At 41.9% G+C, this 17,116-nt stretch overlaps 1 protein-coding gene across 1 annotated transcript in view; it reads left to right on the top strand.

Annotated features, from left to right (window-relative positions):
• Positions 1 to 3,175: 3,175 nt before the first annotated feature.
• SYT14 (synaptotagmin 14) overlaps positions 3,176 to 17,116 on the top strand; it is a 180,706-nt gene continuing 166,765 nt past the window's right edge. The window contains exon 1 of the mRNA XM_026652572.2: positions 3,176 to 3,254. Within this exon, the coding sequence (XP_026508357.1) occupies positions 3,242 to 3,254 (13 nt within the window). The 5' untranslated portion in view covers positions 3,176 to 3,241. The remainder of the gene's footprint in view (positions 3,255 to 17,116) is intronic.

The raw sequence follows: 17,116 nt of genomic DNA, 5'->3' as shown, positions 1-17,116 counted from the left end.
AGTTCAGTTTGTCACAAGCATCCACATTATTTTTAAAAGAAAACTGATTTATATGGCCCAAACAAAGAACTAATTTTGCAATTTGATTTAAAGCTTTGTCTCTCTTTTAATAACATTGCAGTTGAAAAAAATAGGACATTGCTGACCACTACATTATTCTATGATTTAGTGATTTAGTATAAAGATTAAAAAATGTAAACATAGTACATGTGAATGCAAAGTATTAATTTTGACTTGAGCCAGGGATAGTGCTGGCAAGCAGTGTTCATGCTTCCTCGCACATCTCTGCCAATATACCTCTTTGCTGACCTGGAGTGACACCTATTATTTTAGTCCTGGAACTCTTTCCTGAGCAAACAGCTAATTGGGACTAAAGTGTGTGGAGATTTTCGGATGTGAAAAAATGGGGACTGGGATGACACTTGCAGTCACCATTTTACTTTGTGACACAAGCAACAATTAACTCACAGCCTCCAGAGGAAGGATTACCACTTATCTAAGTTTGTCCGAGACAAACTTGTGTGTCACAACATATTAATGGTGTGTAAGCATGTGACAATGGGATGACTTTTTGCAGGCCACCCACAAATTTGGGATGATTTATTAATGTCTTTCAAACTGGAGCCCAGATCTGTGGGGGTAGATTCCTATACCCAGCAGGAGCCCCACTGAAGTCAGTACGTTATGTGACATGACATTACCCCCAACAAAATGAAGATACTGCTAGAAAAAATATGAATAACAACCTTAACAGAGGTGAAAAGTACTTGGATCCAATAACCAGCCGTACAATATAGTCAAACAAGATGGTTGTTAAGAACAAGTCAAATTGCATGGAAGTTCTTAGGGATAGTAGTATATACTCTATTCTTCCTACAGCACCAAACCAAACCCCTCACAGCCTCTTTTTAAGGATTTTCTGAAAGTTCAAAACAAATTATTATCAGATAATCAGAGATGAACTCAGTCTCTCCTAGGATCAAACTCAGATAAAAATAGTACCCAGGCTAACAGTTCAAATGAAAGAAGGCATGGAGACAGTGTGGTGTGATTAAAACAGGAAATATTCAGGAAGAAAGTGTATGTAGCATTATTTGGTGATAACCATTAGTCAAAATTATCTGTTTTTTTGTTATTGTGTGTGTTTGTTTTTTCCAGTTTTTAAAAAGGCACAAAAATAAATTTAGAGAGGAAATAAGTTAACATTGATAGATATATGGAAAGCTACCTGAGGGTTGATATAGGACGGTGAATGGATGAGGAGTTAAGAATTTTTCCTTACATCTCCTGTTGTGTCTGTGATTAGGAGAATTGAGGTAAATATTATAGACAGTTCAGATGGTGACACCTATAATAAAAGTATAAGACACTGTTTACAGTTGCTGATAACTTGGCTAAACGTAAATCATTTGAGTTGAAATTTTACATTTTGGGTGTCTGCCTCAGGCTTTTTAAAAAAAATTTAAGCTAACATGGTTCAGCTGTTTCAGAGAGTGATGTTAGGGGAAATTATGTTGTTTTGCCTTCGTTTAAAAAAATTCTTACAATGGTTTAGCTGCAAAGATCTAGTGACTCCATGATTTAGAGCAGGGACTTGAAATTTGACTGGGATGTACTTGTGCCAGAGGTGTGCCTTTTAGTGCCCCTGTGAAAATTTGCCCAAGTTATAAACCACTAAACATCTCAGTTCTCACATGCTCAGAGACTCAGATTTCGTCAGGTACAGTCTCTGAACATCCATCTGCAATGAGCATGGTCCATCCCTTCATACACATCAATCGGACTATGCATGTGTCATCCCTACATAGCAACTGAATATACTCTGGCCTTGGGCTGTAGGAGCTGAACAGGACTTTGCCTGCAGTTACTCCTTCTGGCTGCTACCAGCTGTAGTGCTGGGCACAGGAATGGAGAGCAGGGAGACTGTATCTCTTTTTGCTCTCAATACTCCGTCTGCTGAAAAGGGGGTAAACAGTGAAGTGGCAAAGTTTGCAGATGATACAAAATTACTCAAGATAGTGAGGAGTGCAAAGTTACAAAGGGATTTCACAAAACTGGGTGACTGGGAAACAAAATGGCAGATGAAATTCAATGCAGGTAAATGCAAAGTAATGTACATTGGAAAACACAATCCCCAACTATACATACAAAATGATGGGGTCTAAATTAGCTGTTACCACTCAAGAAAGAGATATTGGAGTCACTGTGGATAGTTCTCTAAAAACATCTGCTCAATGTGCAGTGGCAGTCAGTGATCTCAGACACATCTTTACCTAGTGCATAAAGCTCATGTGCTCACATGCTTAAAGTTACTGTGGTGTATGTAAAATTGGGAATTTATTTAAATTTTAAGTCTTTTTGTTTTCTATATGCATAGTGTTTTAAACAAATAAAACTTCAAAAACCTGGACAATTGTATGGGTTTCCATTTGAAAATATACCATTTTTAACAATAACTGTAATGTTTTTAAAATGTCAAGGATTGGGGATTGGTCCTGCTTTGAGCAGGGGGTTGGACTAAATGACCTCCTAAGGTCCCTTCCAACCCTGATATTCTATGATCAGCTATTGATACCAGATGAGCAAAATTTCAAAATTCTGCCTATTTTGGATGGGGAAAAATTCTGCCTTTGCTGGAAAAAAAAATCAAGTAACTGTCTTTGGTAGTTGGGGAAGAATATATATGCACTTTATGCCAAATTTTAAATGGACCAAATCGTGATCCTACTGAACGCTAAGGCAAAATTCCCATCACGCTGTAGCGTGTTCAGGATTTGGGCCCCGAGTCCTTGGCTGCGCAGCAGAAACGACCATTGTACCCCCCCTAACAGGGCCAAATCCTGCTTCCTTTGGAGTCACAGGCACAAACCCCGTTGACTTCCCTGGGCTCAGGATGAGGCCCTGGCAGGCAGCCAGGGCAGAGCAGGGGGTGGAAGAGCGCAAGGCTTAGCGCAGCAGCAGGATGGGACGCAGGCGGCCTCTGACAGCGGCAGTCGCGAACCAGGGCGGCGACGGCCGTTGGCCTCGGGACGGTGTCGACCCAACTGCCGCTCTTTCGAATCTGGGCGCGCCTGTGGCCCGGGGAAAGGAGGCGGAGTCACGCGCAGCTCCACTGCCCTGGCACGCGCCATTCTCCCTCCCCTTTTAGGCCCCCCTCCCCCCGTTGCTTCTTTCTTCCAGCCTCTGCCTGTCGGTGTGTCTCCTGCGTGCGCTGCACTTGGTACGGCCCACCTGGAAGATCATGGCGATTGATGGTAAGTAGGCCAATAACGGGCTCCCCTCCTCCTGAGCATCCCCCTCCCACCGGACAGCGGGCGTGGGGAGTAGGGGGCTCCCCTGGGCTGGGGAACAGCGGGGGGAGGGGCTGACTCCCCACTCAGGTAAATAATCCCTGGCAAAGCGGTCGCGGTGGTACCCGGGTGGCCGGCTGAGCGGCTGGGCTGGCTGCAGCCTGTGGTGCCAGGGGTCTGTGGCTGCAGCAGGGCAGCTACCCCAGAGGTGGGTGGGGACGCGGGGGAAGGGGGGGTGCTGTTCCGTCCCGGGCCTCTCCCCACCCTGTTGTGTCTGCGCCGAGGAGTCTCTGAGTAGGTAAATACATAATCCCCGGGGGTGCCAGGCAGCTGCCCCGGGCGGGTGTTGCCGAGGTCTCCGCCTGGGGCGGGGTGAAGCCTCCCCTCGCTGCACGCTCCCCTGTCGCTGGTTGCTGGCTGTGAGAAGGCGGAGACTAGCCCTGGTTCTGAGCGCCCCCCACCGTGGTGCGAGGCTGCTCGGGCTGCGGCGGGGCAGGGGGCCGGGGCGGGGCGGCAGTGGGGTTTGGCTGGTGTCCGCGCAGAGCGGGAGATGCTGCCAGGCGCAACCCGGGACGCAGCCTGTGGGGGGCTGCCGCTGTTTTCAAGCCCATTGGAATGAGAGGCTCAGGTTTCAGTCACAGAGATTGTGGATCGCATCGAAACCCAGGCAGCATAACCCCCGCATCTTCCTACCTGGAGAGACTTCATCAGGTGCTTTAAAACTCATTCCCCAAAGGGTGGAGTCTCCCTGCTGCCCAGGGAGTGAGACTTGCAGGGCTGTCTGGGTCTGCTCCAGGTTCTTTACACTCATCACTTTTTTTTTTTTTTTTTAAAGGAGTGAGGGTCTAGTGGGCACTTGGGAGGACAAGGGATGATAGACACTTGTTGGTACTGTTGGAAGATGACCATCTGTTTAGAAAGGGGTGCCACTTCTGAATCGACAGTTTGTTTTGAAACCTCATTCAATCTTGAGAAAAATCATAAATGTAATAAACTCACAAACCCCTAAACTCTAATTTCCAGTGAAAAAGACTGTAAAGGTACACTGTCAATTTAAAAACGTTTGTCAGAATTTTTTCCCCTTACTGTAGCTGAAAGAAGCTATAATTTAAAAAATAAATTCCAAAACTATTTATTAGTTTGGTTATTTTGTACATTTGCCAGCATTTTAGTCAGTTTCACTATCACAGGGTAGGGGCTTGGCTTCCTATAGCAGTGGAAGTTGCTTTTTGAAAGCAGATTCCAGTGCCCACACAGAGTCAAGGAGGTGCTGTGTGCATGCAGGGGTTTACCCGCATGGAGTAGCTTGCAAGATAGGAACCTGAATTGTTCAGCTTCTCCCATGCTGAAAAGCCCCCTTTAAATAGCAGTGGAGCAAAAATCCCTTCTCAGATATCTTTTTTTTTTGAGGGGGGGGGGGGGGAAGAAAGAAACCAGGACTTACTATATAATATAAAGGATGTGCTATCATTAATTGGAATCTTTTAAATTAGTCACTAAAAAAAATCAAGTTGACAGTGTCCTTTAAAACAGTGCCTTAACTTTTATCCCTAAAATGGAGAATCTCCTCCAAATGCATGAGAGCTTATTGGGTCTGAAGATATTTTTTATCACCCTTTGAATTCTATATTTGAAATCTATTTTTGAAAGATGAGTGGTAGGAAGAAGAAGAAGACTACTACTAAAAATGTTAAAAAACAAAAAAGATTCAGACTTTCAAAAGTGCTCACTACCTGCAGTGGGGGCCAGTGTTTCAAAAGAGCTCAGTTTCCACTTGGACACTTAAATAAAGTGGCCTAAAAGGGAGCTGAGCTCTTCTGAAAATCTGACGCAAATCCCATTATGAAATTGAGCAGCTAAGTATTGATTTAATTCTCTTGGTCAAGACAGGAGTTGAAATGAATTTCATTACTATAGGCTGTAGCAACAGTGTAGCATCCATTCTGTTAATAAATTATAACTGTTTTTGTTTTTTTTTCAGTTTTACTGATATGTATATATAATCCCTTCTCCTCCCAAGTTTGGTTTTCTTCTTTGGTCTGCTTGTTAGCACCTTGGCTTTGGCTTTAGTGTCTGACAAACCCCTTTACTAGTCAACTAATCAAATTGATGTTTTTGTATTAGTTAGCCTTGGTACATGCTACTGCTTTTGTCTTCCCTACTGCAAGTCCGGCTAGCAGCAGGACTTCCATCTTACAGCACTAAGATACAGAAATAACTGTGTCCAAGACATTTTCACGCACATGATTAGACATAAAATATGTTCATAGAAAGTATTATAGTGTTTTTAAAAAACACCATGTACTAGGTCAATATTATTACTATTTGTAACTACAGGGAATCTGCAAGGTAAAAAAATTCAGCATTTAGAATAAATATCAAAGTTTTTTTTTAAACATTTGAAACAAAGTAATTATAGTTACATTTGAAATCTACACAATTAAAATATCAGCTTCAAAATAGTATTTATTAGCTCTAGTAAAGAAGTACTTTTGGTGTATTTAAAAGAATTTTAGGTATCCTTTTCAATATGTCAGTCATGTTAACATACACCAGTTTACATCAGTGCTAACTGAAAAACCTAAGTTGTTTTCCTCATGTAAAGCTCTTTATATTAATAGTTGTAGGGAAGAAAGCAAATGCAATTTATTTTGATCAGTGAAATTATTTATAGCTACATTTGTGCAGTGTGGTAATGCCTTGGTTACTGACAAAGCTTTAAAAACGAAGTATTACTTCATGAGGTGAAGTTCGGGTAGCCACATTTTCTGCTAGTAGCTACCATTATAAAACTTGCTGAGATGATTTCTCAAAATAAACATTGTTATAAAATAATAAATCATTTAAAGTCAATATGAAGCTGAAATTCCAGTCATTGTGGGGATAGTAATTTTTAAAAAATACATTAACATTTTTTTTAATATCAGGTACATAGTTTGGGTTTGGCTTGAGCAACTCCAGAAGTACCAGGAAACAGTAGAGGACAACTAGGAAAAGTGCAGGCTGAAATGGGACTAAAGAATTACTTTGACAGCCTTACCTGTGGTATGTTTCTCCCTCCTCAGACAAAACAAGTAATGCACAGTGTCAAGTGTAAGATACATTGGAGGGGTAGATACAGGAAGCACATTGTTTAATATTTCCCCTAATAATAGAAGGTAAAGTTTCAACTAATAAAAATTTCAGACAACACAAAAATTGGAGGAGTGGCAAACACAATCAATGATAGTATCAAATGGAAAAGTGACTGAGAGATTGGAAGAGTGTGCTCCCTAAGAGGGAAAAGTGAAATGGAGCAGTAAGTCACCAAAAGTAGCCGTTGAAAGGAATGCGTCATACTAACTCCACTCTGTTACTCTATTGGGGCTGCTTTCCCACAGCTCCCTGGGATTTGGGGCTCTGTGGGATTTCAGGCAGTGTGCTGGGATGGGAGGGGAGAGAGAGTGCCACTGAGGAGTTGTTCTTTGTAGCAATGCTTCTTTCATATTCACACAGTATAAGTTAATGTTGCTTATACTGTAGCAGCATTAATTTCACTGTCACACCTGCACTCCCTTCCCCCTTGGAGAAAGGGCTAAGCTCAGACATTTGCTAAAGAGCTTTGGTGAAACAGGACCCAGTTGAGAAGCCAATGATAACATCTCTTTAGCCATGCTACATGAAGGATGGAGGGAAAAGTACAGGGACAGAATGGATGCTTTATGATCTGAGATGATGCATTTGGATAGCTCTGTAAATCCTCTACTTCTGCCACGTTTCTGGGCTTCCCTTCTTGTTCACTCTCTAAAGTTGTACACCTGATTTCTTCAAGGTGAGAATGCAGTTAGAAATGAGTTCAAACTCATTGAGTTCTTGAATTTATACTCACTCTTGCAGGTTTTGCTGGGAGGAGTGGAGATCGTTTAATATTAATAATTATGAAGGTATACTATGCAACATGAAAAGGAAGTAAATAGCACAGATTCAAATTGGGGGATGATTGGTTGGAAACCAGTAAGTTTAAAAAACACCTTTTGTAGGACAGTAGATAGTGAATCAAGTAGAGAAATAGCAAACTCAATCTGAGCTTGCAGTGCAGTGCTGTTACAAAATACTAACCAAATAATAGTATTTTTCTTTGATGACATAAGGAGCCAGATGGATAATAGTGCTTCTTTGCATAGCTTTGATGAGACTATACTTGGATTATTGTGTCCAGTTATGCTCCCCATAAACTAGGAAGGATAAATGTAAAACTAGAGTAAGAACAACAAATTTGGTTCAAGGGCATATGAGGAAGTGCTTAGAGGTAAATATGCTTACTCTAAAAGAAGGCTTGGACAGGTTACACTTTACAGTTTCATGTATGGCTTCAGTGTAACAGTATAAATTAAGGAAGGAATAAATCAATTACTGATGATGGCAGGACGAGGACAAATGTCCTGAAGGTAAGGAAGGAAAAGTTTAGGCTGGGCATTAAGAAAATGTTATTACCAGTAAGGAGCAGTCTGTCAGGGATCTAGCTTACCATGGGAGATGGTTGAATTTCCATATTTGTCAATACTTAAGAACAGGTTAGACTACATATACTGGCCCTTTCCTACACTGTGGTTTTTCTTCAAATCTCCCATCATTGCTGTGGAATTGGTTTTAGCTCCACTGGTGCTAGCAATAGTTGGAGTACTAACATAGATCAGATGCCCACGTTACCACCCTGCAGGGTTGGATGACAAGGTGCTAAAAAAGGTTAGGAGCCATTCTGTATTAGTGATACCAGTTACAGAGCTGCATGAATACAACAACATGAGTGCCACAAAAAGAGATTTTCAGAAAAACCATAGTGTAGCTGAAACCTAAGGGGAATGATATAGAGAATAGTTCTGCAATATGCAAGAGATTAATTGGGTTATTCAAGTAGTCTCTTCTGACCCTAATGTTTAGGATTCTATGGGAAGCAGAGGCTTTCATACATTAGAAAGCAGTTGACACAATAAGCTACTGTTGCATTCAAGGGTTGGAAGAGGAAGAACTGAATTGTGTAGTAGATTACCAAGTTTATAAAAATATCAAACAAATACCAGCAAATGGTGAACAATATAGTGATAGCCAAAAAAACTACACCTCTACCCAGATATAACGCGACCTGATATAACACTAATTCGAATATAACGCAGTAAAGCAGCGCTCCGGGGGAGCGGGGCTGTGCACTCCGATGGATCAAAGCAAGTTCGATATAACATGGTTTCACCTTTAATGTGGTAAGATTTTTTTGGCTCCCGAGGACAGTGTTACATCGGGGTAGAGGTGTACATTGAAACTGCAATTTTATTTTAAGTCAACCATTGATAAGATGAAATGAAGACAGAAGAAGAAAGTGTGGATCCTTAAATTAATAAGCAGTAATAATTTTTAAATATATACTGTTAGCAGTAGAGGCAAAGACTTCTGTTGCTAAGGTTAACTAATGAGTTCAATACCAAGCCCCTTGTCAGTTGCTTTTTTTACTTTCTGAATCTTTCACCTTCATAGGCTGAAATTTTCCAGGCTTATTTTCAGCCCCAAAGGGGTTTTGTTTTTTATTTGAGCAAAAACAGTTCAGCTGATTTTACTAAAAGAATAAATCAATTATGCTTTCCCATAATAAAAGAAAATCTTGTCATGTTTTTCACAGCTTTGTAGCCAAAATGGTTGAAAAACACTGAAATTGGCATTTGAGTAATTCTCTGTAAAAATAAATGCCTTTTGTGAGTTCTTGTAAACTCTTTTTTTTTATTTGATGGATTTATTACCCCTTGAAAATGTCATGCTTTGCATGCACATTTTGCACTGTTTTTTCCCTAAATCCATAAAAGGGATACCAGAGGAATGCTTAGCTTCTTTACACCTTCAATATTTTTTTCATATAAATGTTTGGGAGGGCTTTTGTGTTGTATATGAAGTTTGCAGGAGGGCACATTGCTCTGAGATATTTAAAATGCAAACTCTAGATTTACTTACTTGTGTATTGGATATTTTGCATCTGTACCTTTTTTTTTTTTTTTTTTTTTTTTTTTTTTTGTTTTTAATTTTTTTTTTTTTTTTTTGTTTTTTTTTTTTTTTTTTCTTTTAAATCCAGCATCAAAGTCTTCCTTGTGCAGTTAAGGGGATGAAGTGGTTTGGTCTGAAGTAAGCTTTGGAGGCCTACAGAAACCTGAAGATTTTCACTATTGTTGTTTGTGTTAGATTTAATATGTATTATATGTTGTGTAAGTATGGCTTACTGTAGTTTTTGTATAATGGTATTTCCTTGACTGTCTGCCATTCCCAGTCCATGCATTCATATGGTCCACAAGTGAAGTGAAGTTATATATTGTAGGTGATGGTTTGTAAGATAGAACTTAAATTATTAAAATACATCCCTCAGAGAGAAGAAAATTTATCATATAAAAAGTCTGTCAGGAAAGATATATTAGTTCATTATGACATGTATAACCAAGGATGTAGAAGAAATTGTATGATAGATTGTACTTTGAGCAATAGCTTTTGGCCATATAACTAAAGGCTATTGTAATGCATACACACAGAACTAAGGTTGTGCATACAACATGAAGAGTGACGTTTCCTGACTTTCTTTTTTCAACATCAAGTCTATTATAAAGTTTCAACTAAATCTATCTGAATGAACTAAAACTTGATCATATGATGCAGAGTTTACAGGATAGGAATGAAGAGATTTTAAAAATTGATAAAATTCAACTGTCCTGTCTCCTGTGACTTTATTTGGACAATTTTCTACTTTATGATGTAGTCAGAACTGTGAATACAAACACAGATTTGTGGTAGAAATCTAGATTTTCAATTTAAAATGACAAGAGAGATGATTATATTCCATCAGCCATGTTTCAGCTACCTCTTCTTATGCTGGATTCAACATGTGATCTTTATATTTGGGATCAGTCATGTTGGCTAAATAATGGAAAGGTTCCATAGCTTCTCTGAATCATGTTTTGATTTTGTTCTTGTGTGGTTCCAGTTCTTTTATTAGTTAGATCAAGCCAAATTTCTAACAGCATTTCAGCAATAGTGTCACCAGCCTGTAATCTGGGTGGGGTAGAAAGGGATAATTTAAAATTGTTGGAAACAGAGTAATTTTATTTTAAAAATTACTGAAAAATTTAATCTAGAGAAACAAGGAGTGGTAGACCAGCTCTTTTCTCTTACTGGCAAATCAGGGAAACCCAAAATCAAAAGATAGGCTAATGAATAACCTGTATCAATCATTCTGACTCATGGAATCTGACTCCCACTATTTTACTGAAAGGGTTTTTTTTACATACCTTAGGGGACACCAGGATTAAAACCAAGAAAATCAGAATTATTAACCATGGATATTTTATTATTGAAGAAAGTAAAAGAAAATTTTAATACAACACAAATGATAAAATGCAAATGATAAATTGGCTACTTCCATTACAATCTCCTCTGTCTATAGAGAGCTTTTACAGATATAATACCTTTGAGAGTGGACCACGGCTGGGGATGCTCTTCATTTGATAAGTTAAAACCAAAGTATATTGTTTTCCAAAATTATTATGAACCCAGTCTTAGTATCTTACTAGATACTTAGAAGCTGTTTCTGTATGAACATAATAATTAATTTAAGGGTAGATAGAACTTGTCTAGTTATTAATAATCAGCTAGTTTATAGGTGAGCAAAGTAAGCAATCTTAACTCAATCCTATGAACAGTGGCATAGCCAGGGTCTAAGTGTAGGGGGAGCAAACATAAAAAAGGCGCCTCCCCCCTTGGCCCCTCCTCTGGCCACACCCCCCCCTTGGCTCCTCCCGTTCTCCCCCCCCCCAGATTAACCCCGGGGCCCGGCTCAGGACTCCTGCGGGCTTCCCGGGGGTGCGGATACCCCCGTCCCCCCGTGGTCCTGGGAGAGTCTTTCCTGGCCAGCCCGCTCTGCAGGTGTCCCCCGCTGGGCTGCGATGCCCGGCCCCACCCGTGGGGTCCCGTCCCCCCCACCCCGGGCTCTAGGCTCCTGCGCCGCGCCAGGGCCCCCTGTCCAGACAGCGCGGCCTGCGCCTCTGCCCTGTGGGCCCGGCCCCGGGGAGCCCCTTGCCCGGAGGGGACCCCGCAGTGCAAGGCACCGGATCCCCGCCGCTCACCTTCTGTCCTGCGCCGCCGCCTGTCCCCGGCCGATCCCGGCCCCGTGCTGCGGGCGGATCCCAGCTCCGGCTCTGGCTCCGGCTCAGGGCGGGGAGCGCTTGGCTGCCGAGCCCTGAGCCGCCGCAGGAGGTGGCTGCGCCTGCGGCGATGTTGGGGCCGCGTGGGGCGCGATGGCCGAGGAGCCGGCCCCCTGGCTCCTCCGGCCGCGCCTGCCGCCCCCCCCATGGCTCCTCCGGCCGTGCTGCCCCCAGCGCCGGCCCAGCAGGCGCCGCTTTTGGGAAATGTGCTGAGGGGAAGCGGCTGCTTCCCCTGCACCCTACTAGCTACGCTACTGCCTATGAAACTGAAGGAGGTGTTCAAATCAGTGATTTAGAGCAGAAGCCATTTAAAGAGTTGTCTTGAGACAGGGCAATTGACCAATATTAAGAATCTTAGATTCAATTAAATCCCTCTTTTCCTTTATTTCTAATGTTAAGCCCTTGACTCCTCTCCAGGTGTATATGGTCTAACCATTTGATGATTAACAGGAGCAACTATTAATGTTTTAATTTATAACAGCATTTTCATATCCCAATAAAATCATTACAAGAGTTTTAAATCTAATCTCTTGGCAGTGTCTTAGTTAACTTTCTTTCACCAATCCATGTTGAAACTTGGGGAAGCTATCCTTGTTTTTTTTTTTCCCCCTTGAGTCTTCTCTGGTTTTCCTTAGGTTTTGTGGCAGCTTGATTATAGAGATGGAACAGATAAATTGATGAATGCTTGCTGTTTAAGTAGGGTAGCACAGGGTTTGTATGTGTATGTGGGGGTGCTCACTTCTGAGGCTTTTTAAATATTTTTCCTTTTTGTTTCCGTGAAGTTAGGCAGACACATCTTTTTCAGGCTTGTTTAGATTCAAAGTTGGTTGCCGTCATCTTTTCATTGGCTTCCTGCCATTGGGGTTGGCTTAGGTGCTACCTCCAGCTTTTGAATATGCAGCCAGGTATTTGTCTCTTTACCCAAGGTCCTTAGAGTTACAGTCTATCTGGCATAGCAATAAAATGTCTCAGATATTTTGTAAAAAGCATAAATTTCAATAACCAATATATACTTTAAACATTGAACAAAAGAAAATAGTATAAAAGTTAAAGCAAAGCAGTGTTTAAAATGCAGCTTTTCTTAGTTTGTATAACACTCATGGTTTTATGATTAAGGTACGATAATCTTCTGAGGCGATTTGCTTGTTCTTGGGAGACAGAAAGCAGAAACCTCTCGCAATTTCTTTAGCCAGCCTGAAATTTTTATAACATAATTAACTTAAATATACCACAGATATTTTTGTATTTCCAAGCATTCTGGCTATAATACATTTGTAGCTGTATCTTAATATTCAGTAAAGACGCAGACAAACTTATGATAACCTAACAAAAAAAGTAGTTTTATTAATATAATTTTGCATCAATATTGAGGTCTCTCCCTCACATCTATGAAGTCCCTGTCAATTCTTCATTTTAAAAAATAGATTTAGTGGCTTTCTAGAGTTTCTTGTATAAAATATGTTTTGTCCTCCTTGTGCTAAGTGCAAATTTCAGCATACATATGGTAGTTGGCTGTATAGACAGTTTTCCTCAGTTCTACTCAATTTAATTGAGAAGTTGGGACATCAGTCCTCCAGTTTCATCCAGTCAACCAGGAGAGTGATGGTGGTTTTTACACTAATGCTTTTGAACTGTGTTAGTTGATACTTTATTCTCAACAAGCATCAAGTAGTGTGTTGAATATCAGTATGTTGCTTCAGCATGATTTCAGCTCTCATCTTTTTCAATTTATTTTAATTTTCTGAAAATTGGTGAAGACCTCTTTGTTTAACTTTTTTCTGGATGAGATTTTCAGCAATTTGGACACAGTATTCTGTTTTTTATTTTCATATGTAGAATCAATAGTATTAAACAAGAATACATTTCCTTGACTAGATGTTTGTAGTAATTATTGAGTGACTTCTCATTTTCAACCAACCATCTAATGTCAGTGTTGATTCTTTTAGCTCTTTCCATAATTTTCTTTCTTCACTAGTAAGTTGAAATCTATCTGGAGGAGTGTATCTAGGGCGAAGTATTTCCGCCTCTCTTTAAATGTCTTATTTGTACTCCATTGAAGGCAGGGCCGGCTCTAACTTTTTTGCCTCCCCAAGCAGCAAAAAAAAGCGCCGCCCGCCATAACACCCGCCCCCCAGCCCCCCCCCCCCCCACCCCCCCCCCACTGAGTGCTGCGCCGCCGAAACCCCCCCGCCGAGCGCCGCTGAACAGCCCCCGTCCCCTGCTGAACCCCCCCGCGCGGAGCACCGGGCCGCTGAACAGCCCCCGCGGAGCGCCACCGAACCCCCCCCCCGCCGAGTGCCACGCCGCCGAACAGCCCCCCCCCCCTGCCCCCCTGCCGAACCCCCCCCCCCGGGGAGCCCCCCACTCCCAACCCCCCCCCCCCGCACGGAGCGCCGCTGAAACCCTCGCGGAGCACCGCGCTGCCGAACCCCCCGCCCCACCGCCGAGCGCACCGCCGCCAAACATTCCTGAGCGCCACGCTGCCAAACACCCCCGCGGAGCGCCGCGCTGCTGAAACCCCCCCACACGGAGCACCACCAAACACCCTCCGCAGAGCGCCGCGCTGCTGAACCCCTCCCCCGCGGAGCGCTGTGCCACTGAACATCCCCCGCCGCTGCCCCCCGCTACCCCAAGATTGGCCGCCCCTTACCAGGTGCCGCCCCAAGCACATGCTTGGTTGGCTGGTGCCTGGAGCCGGCCCTGATTGAAGGTGATTATGTTGACATAAATGGTTATGACTATCTTAACGAGTTCAGGTTTGAGCCTTTATGCCATAAAAACAGCCAAATCTCTCATTATTCTTCGTCAGTTTTTTGCGTGTCAAGGACAAAAATACTGTTCCTAAACAAAGCTGATGTTGAAAAGTTGCTGGAAAACCTTGAACAGGGACTTAAATGATCATTCTAGCTACATTTTGATAACGGTGATGACTGTGAAAAAAATCTTACTTGCAGGATCATCAAACTCATCAATATTCTATCTTTCCCATTCAGTAGATGAAATTTCAGTCAATGGCACATTTGGGCTTGATGAATCAGAAGAAACAGATTTTCTGCACTTTAAGACGAGCATGGCCCTTCCTAATTTGCTACTTAACAATTCTTGACAGTTTTTGCATTTTAGTGTGAAAGAGTTACCTGGTTTTATTGCTTTGATCTATTTGATCCTTTGTATCCTACCATTTCTTTCATCTTCATTCATGTCGAGTCAGATAAATTTATATGCCAATGAAGGAATCATTAACAATAATTGTTTTAGCGTATTGATTAGAAGCTTTCATATATACTACACTTAAAGTGAGAAATGACCACGTAATAAATTACCCTGTTGAGACTGAAGATTGATGAGCTAGATACCTTTTTACAGAGGAGTGGTATCACTTCTAAATTAAGATTGGGTTCCATTTTTTTAATTTGGGAAGATTCATTTTTTGATTTGCATGAAAAATACATTGTATCTTCCCCAAACTTCAAGCTCAGAGTCTGAGTAAAGACTGAATTTTCAGAAGTATTTCAAACTAAATCTTTTACTTTGAGTTAAAATTAAATGGGACTTTAAAACATTTTTAGTGTTTGACTTTTCTTCATATCCGTTTTGCTAACAAATGGTGGTTTTATCATCATTCACACTTTCTATACAGTTAACAGTTATTGCCAGCATTCCTTGAATGCATTAATACAAATAGATTGTAATTAAGCAAAGTTCTAACCATTGTACTTTCTTGTCTTTCCCATCACATTCACAATTTTCCACTGCTAAAAATGGCCACCATTTTCCATAATTTACAGTAGGACTGAAGCTACCTATTGGGTATGAAATTACTCATGGCCTCAGTAAAGGTGGCCACTACTTTATTTGTTGAAGAGATGTCCCGAAAAGGAGAAGTGGCACTTAACCAGTGGGTTGGTTATTTGCTAGACAGTAATATAATGCTAGGAATCAGGATTCTTGGATTCTGTTCCAACCTGGGAGGGGATAATGGTCTTCTGGTTAGAGTAGCGCGGGGACTGGGAGTAAGGAATGCTGGGTTCTGTTTCTAATTCTGAGAGGTGCATAGTCTTGTGGTTAGAACCATGGTTACTGATAGCATAGCAAAGCACATAGATTTGGCAAATGCTTTTTGAGGGGCAGAATCAATGAGGCTGTGTATATTAAAGACAGGAATTGAGAGATGCTGCACAGAATCAACAGGCCAGGAGGAAGAGGCACTAAGGTGGCTTTAAAGCCAAGAGGGGGTCGCATCTAAGTTATAATAGCCTGTCTTTGGCTGCCCATGGGCAGTAGTGCTGCCCTGAATCTCTGCAGTGCTACATGTTTCAGCCCCACTTCTGATGTACTCCTCCCACACACAGCCATATTATCCCTGGCATGCCCCTATGCAAGGACTTTGAAGGGGGTCTTTGGAAGATGGCCTGCAGCTGTCTTCTTCAGTCCCTGCATCAAGATGAATATTTCCTGGATGGAACTGGATCTTTTTAGAGGCTCTTTATGCTGGGCAAGAAGGCAGGGAAGCAGCCTAAAGTGGCAAGAGCTGGGGAGAGACTCTCACCCAGGTGTCTATCCCAGCTCTGCTAGAGATGACCTTGTGCAACCTTTCAGTTATTTCATATGTGAAAGGTATGGATGATATTTTGCCCCCTCATAGTATAGGGATGTGAGATGTTGCTCAATAATAAGGTCTTTGAAGTGAATGGAATAGATGAGATTTGAACTCATGGTCTTCTGGCTCCCAGCTCAGTGCACCTTTCACAAGGCTGAATAATATTTTGATGGAGAGCTTTTCCTGACCCTTCCATCCCCCAGAAAACTGGGAATGTACTTCACCTGTAGTCCAGTATACTTAAGTGCTCGCTTGCCATGTGAAAGTGAGGCTGCCCCTAGTCAAAATTGCCACCTCTTGGGGCTTTTGTTTCTGGTGGGACTGAAGCCACAAACTATCCACAGGGAAAAAGGTCCTTCCCTGTGGTCTACAGTTGGGAAACTCTGAGGAGAAGGTGTATACCATAACTTTGGCTCAATTGGGGAGCAGTGACTAGCATTCCCAGGAGAGAGGAATTTGGAGCTCCAGTTCTGAGATCTCTCCAGCCTTGTTAAAGCTTTGTACCTCTGATTATGGGTATATCTGCACAGCCTACGGAAGTGAGCTTCCCAGCCCTGGTCGACAGACTTGGGCTACCCCAAGTCATTACTTCAAAGCACTGTATACGCAGCTATTTTTAGAGCTCTAGCGTGAGCCCTGCTAGTCCAGGTCTGTTGGCCCAGGCTGTGTAGACATACATGAGGAACACTTTTTCTGCCCAGTTGAGCAAAAGTCGGGGCATCCTTATCACCCTTTGGCCTTGCCCCCCTTAAAAATATAAACAAAACATCTCTCCTACATTTGTTGTATTAAAAAGATGGGAAATTCCATAAACGGAAACTTTGTTTAAAAGGGCTTGAGGTTAGTGGTCCCTTCAACTCAAGCTCTAAAATTCAAGAAAATACCTAGTTATGGGATATATCTTTACCATACCTTAATGTCTACACAGCATCTGTCCACTGACAGGAACAGACTATATTTTCATAAGGAATATTTTGTCTCCAACATATAAGAAACTATACTATGTACAATACATTAAT

Source organism: Terrapene carolina, unplaced genomic scaffold, assembly GCF_002925995.2.
Source record: "Terrapene carolina triunguis isolate 2854851 unplaced genomic scaffold, T_m_triunguis-2.0 Scaffold120, whole genome shotgun sequence".
Classification (NCBI taxonomy): Eukaryota; Metazoa; Chordata; order Testudines; family Emydidae; genus Terrapene; species Terrapene triunguis.
This window is presented reverse-complemented; position numbering and strand designations above follow the sequence as displayed.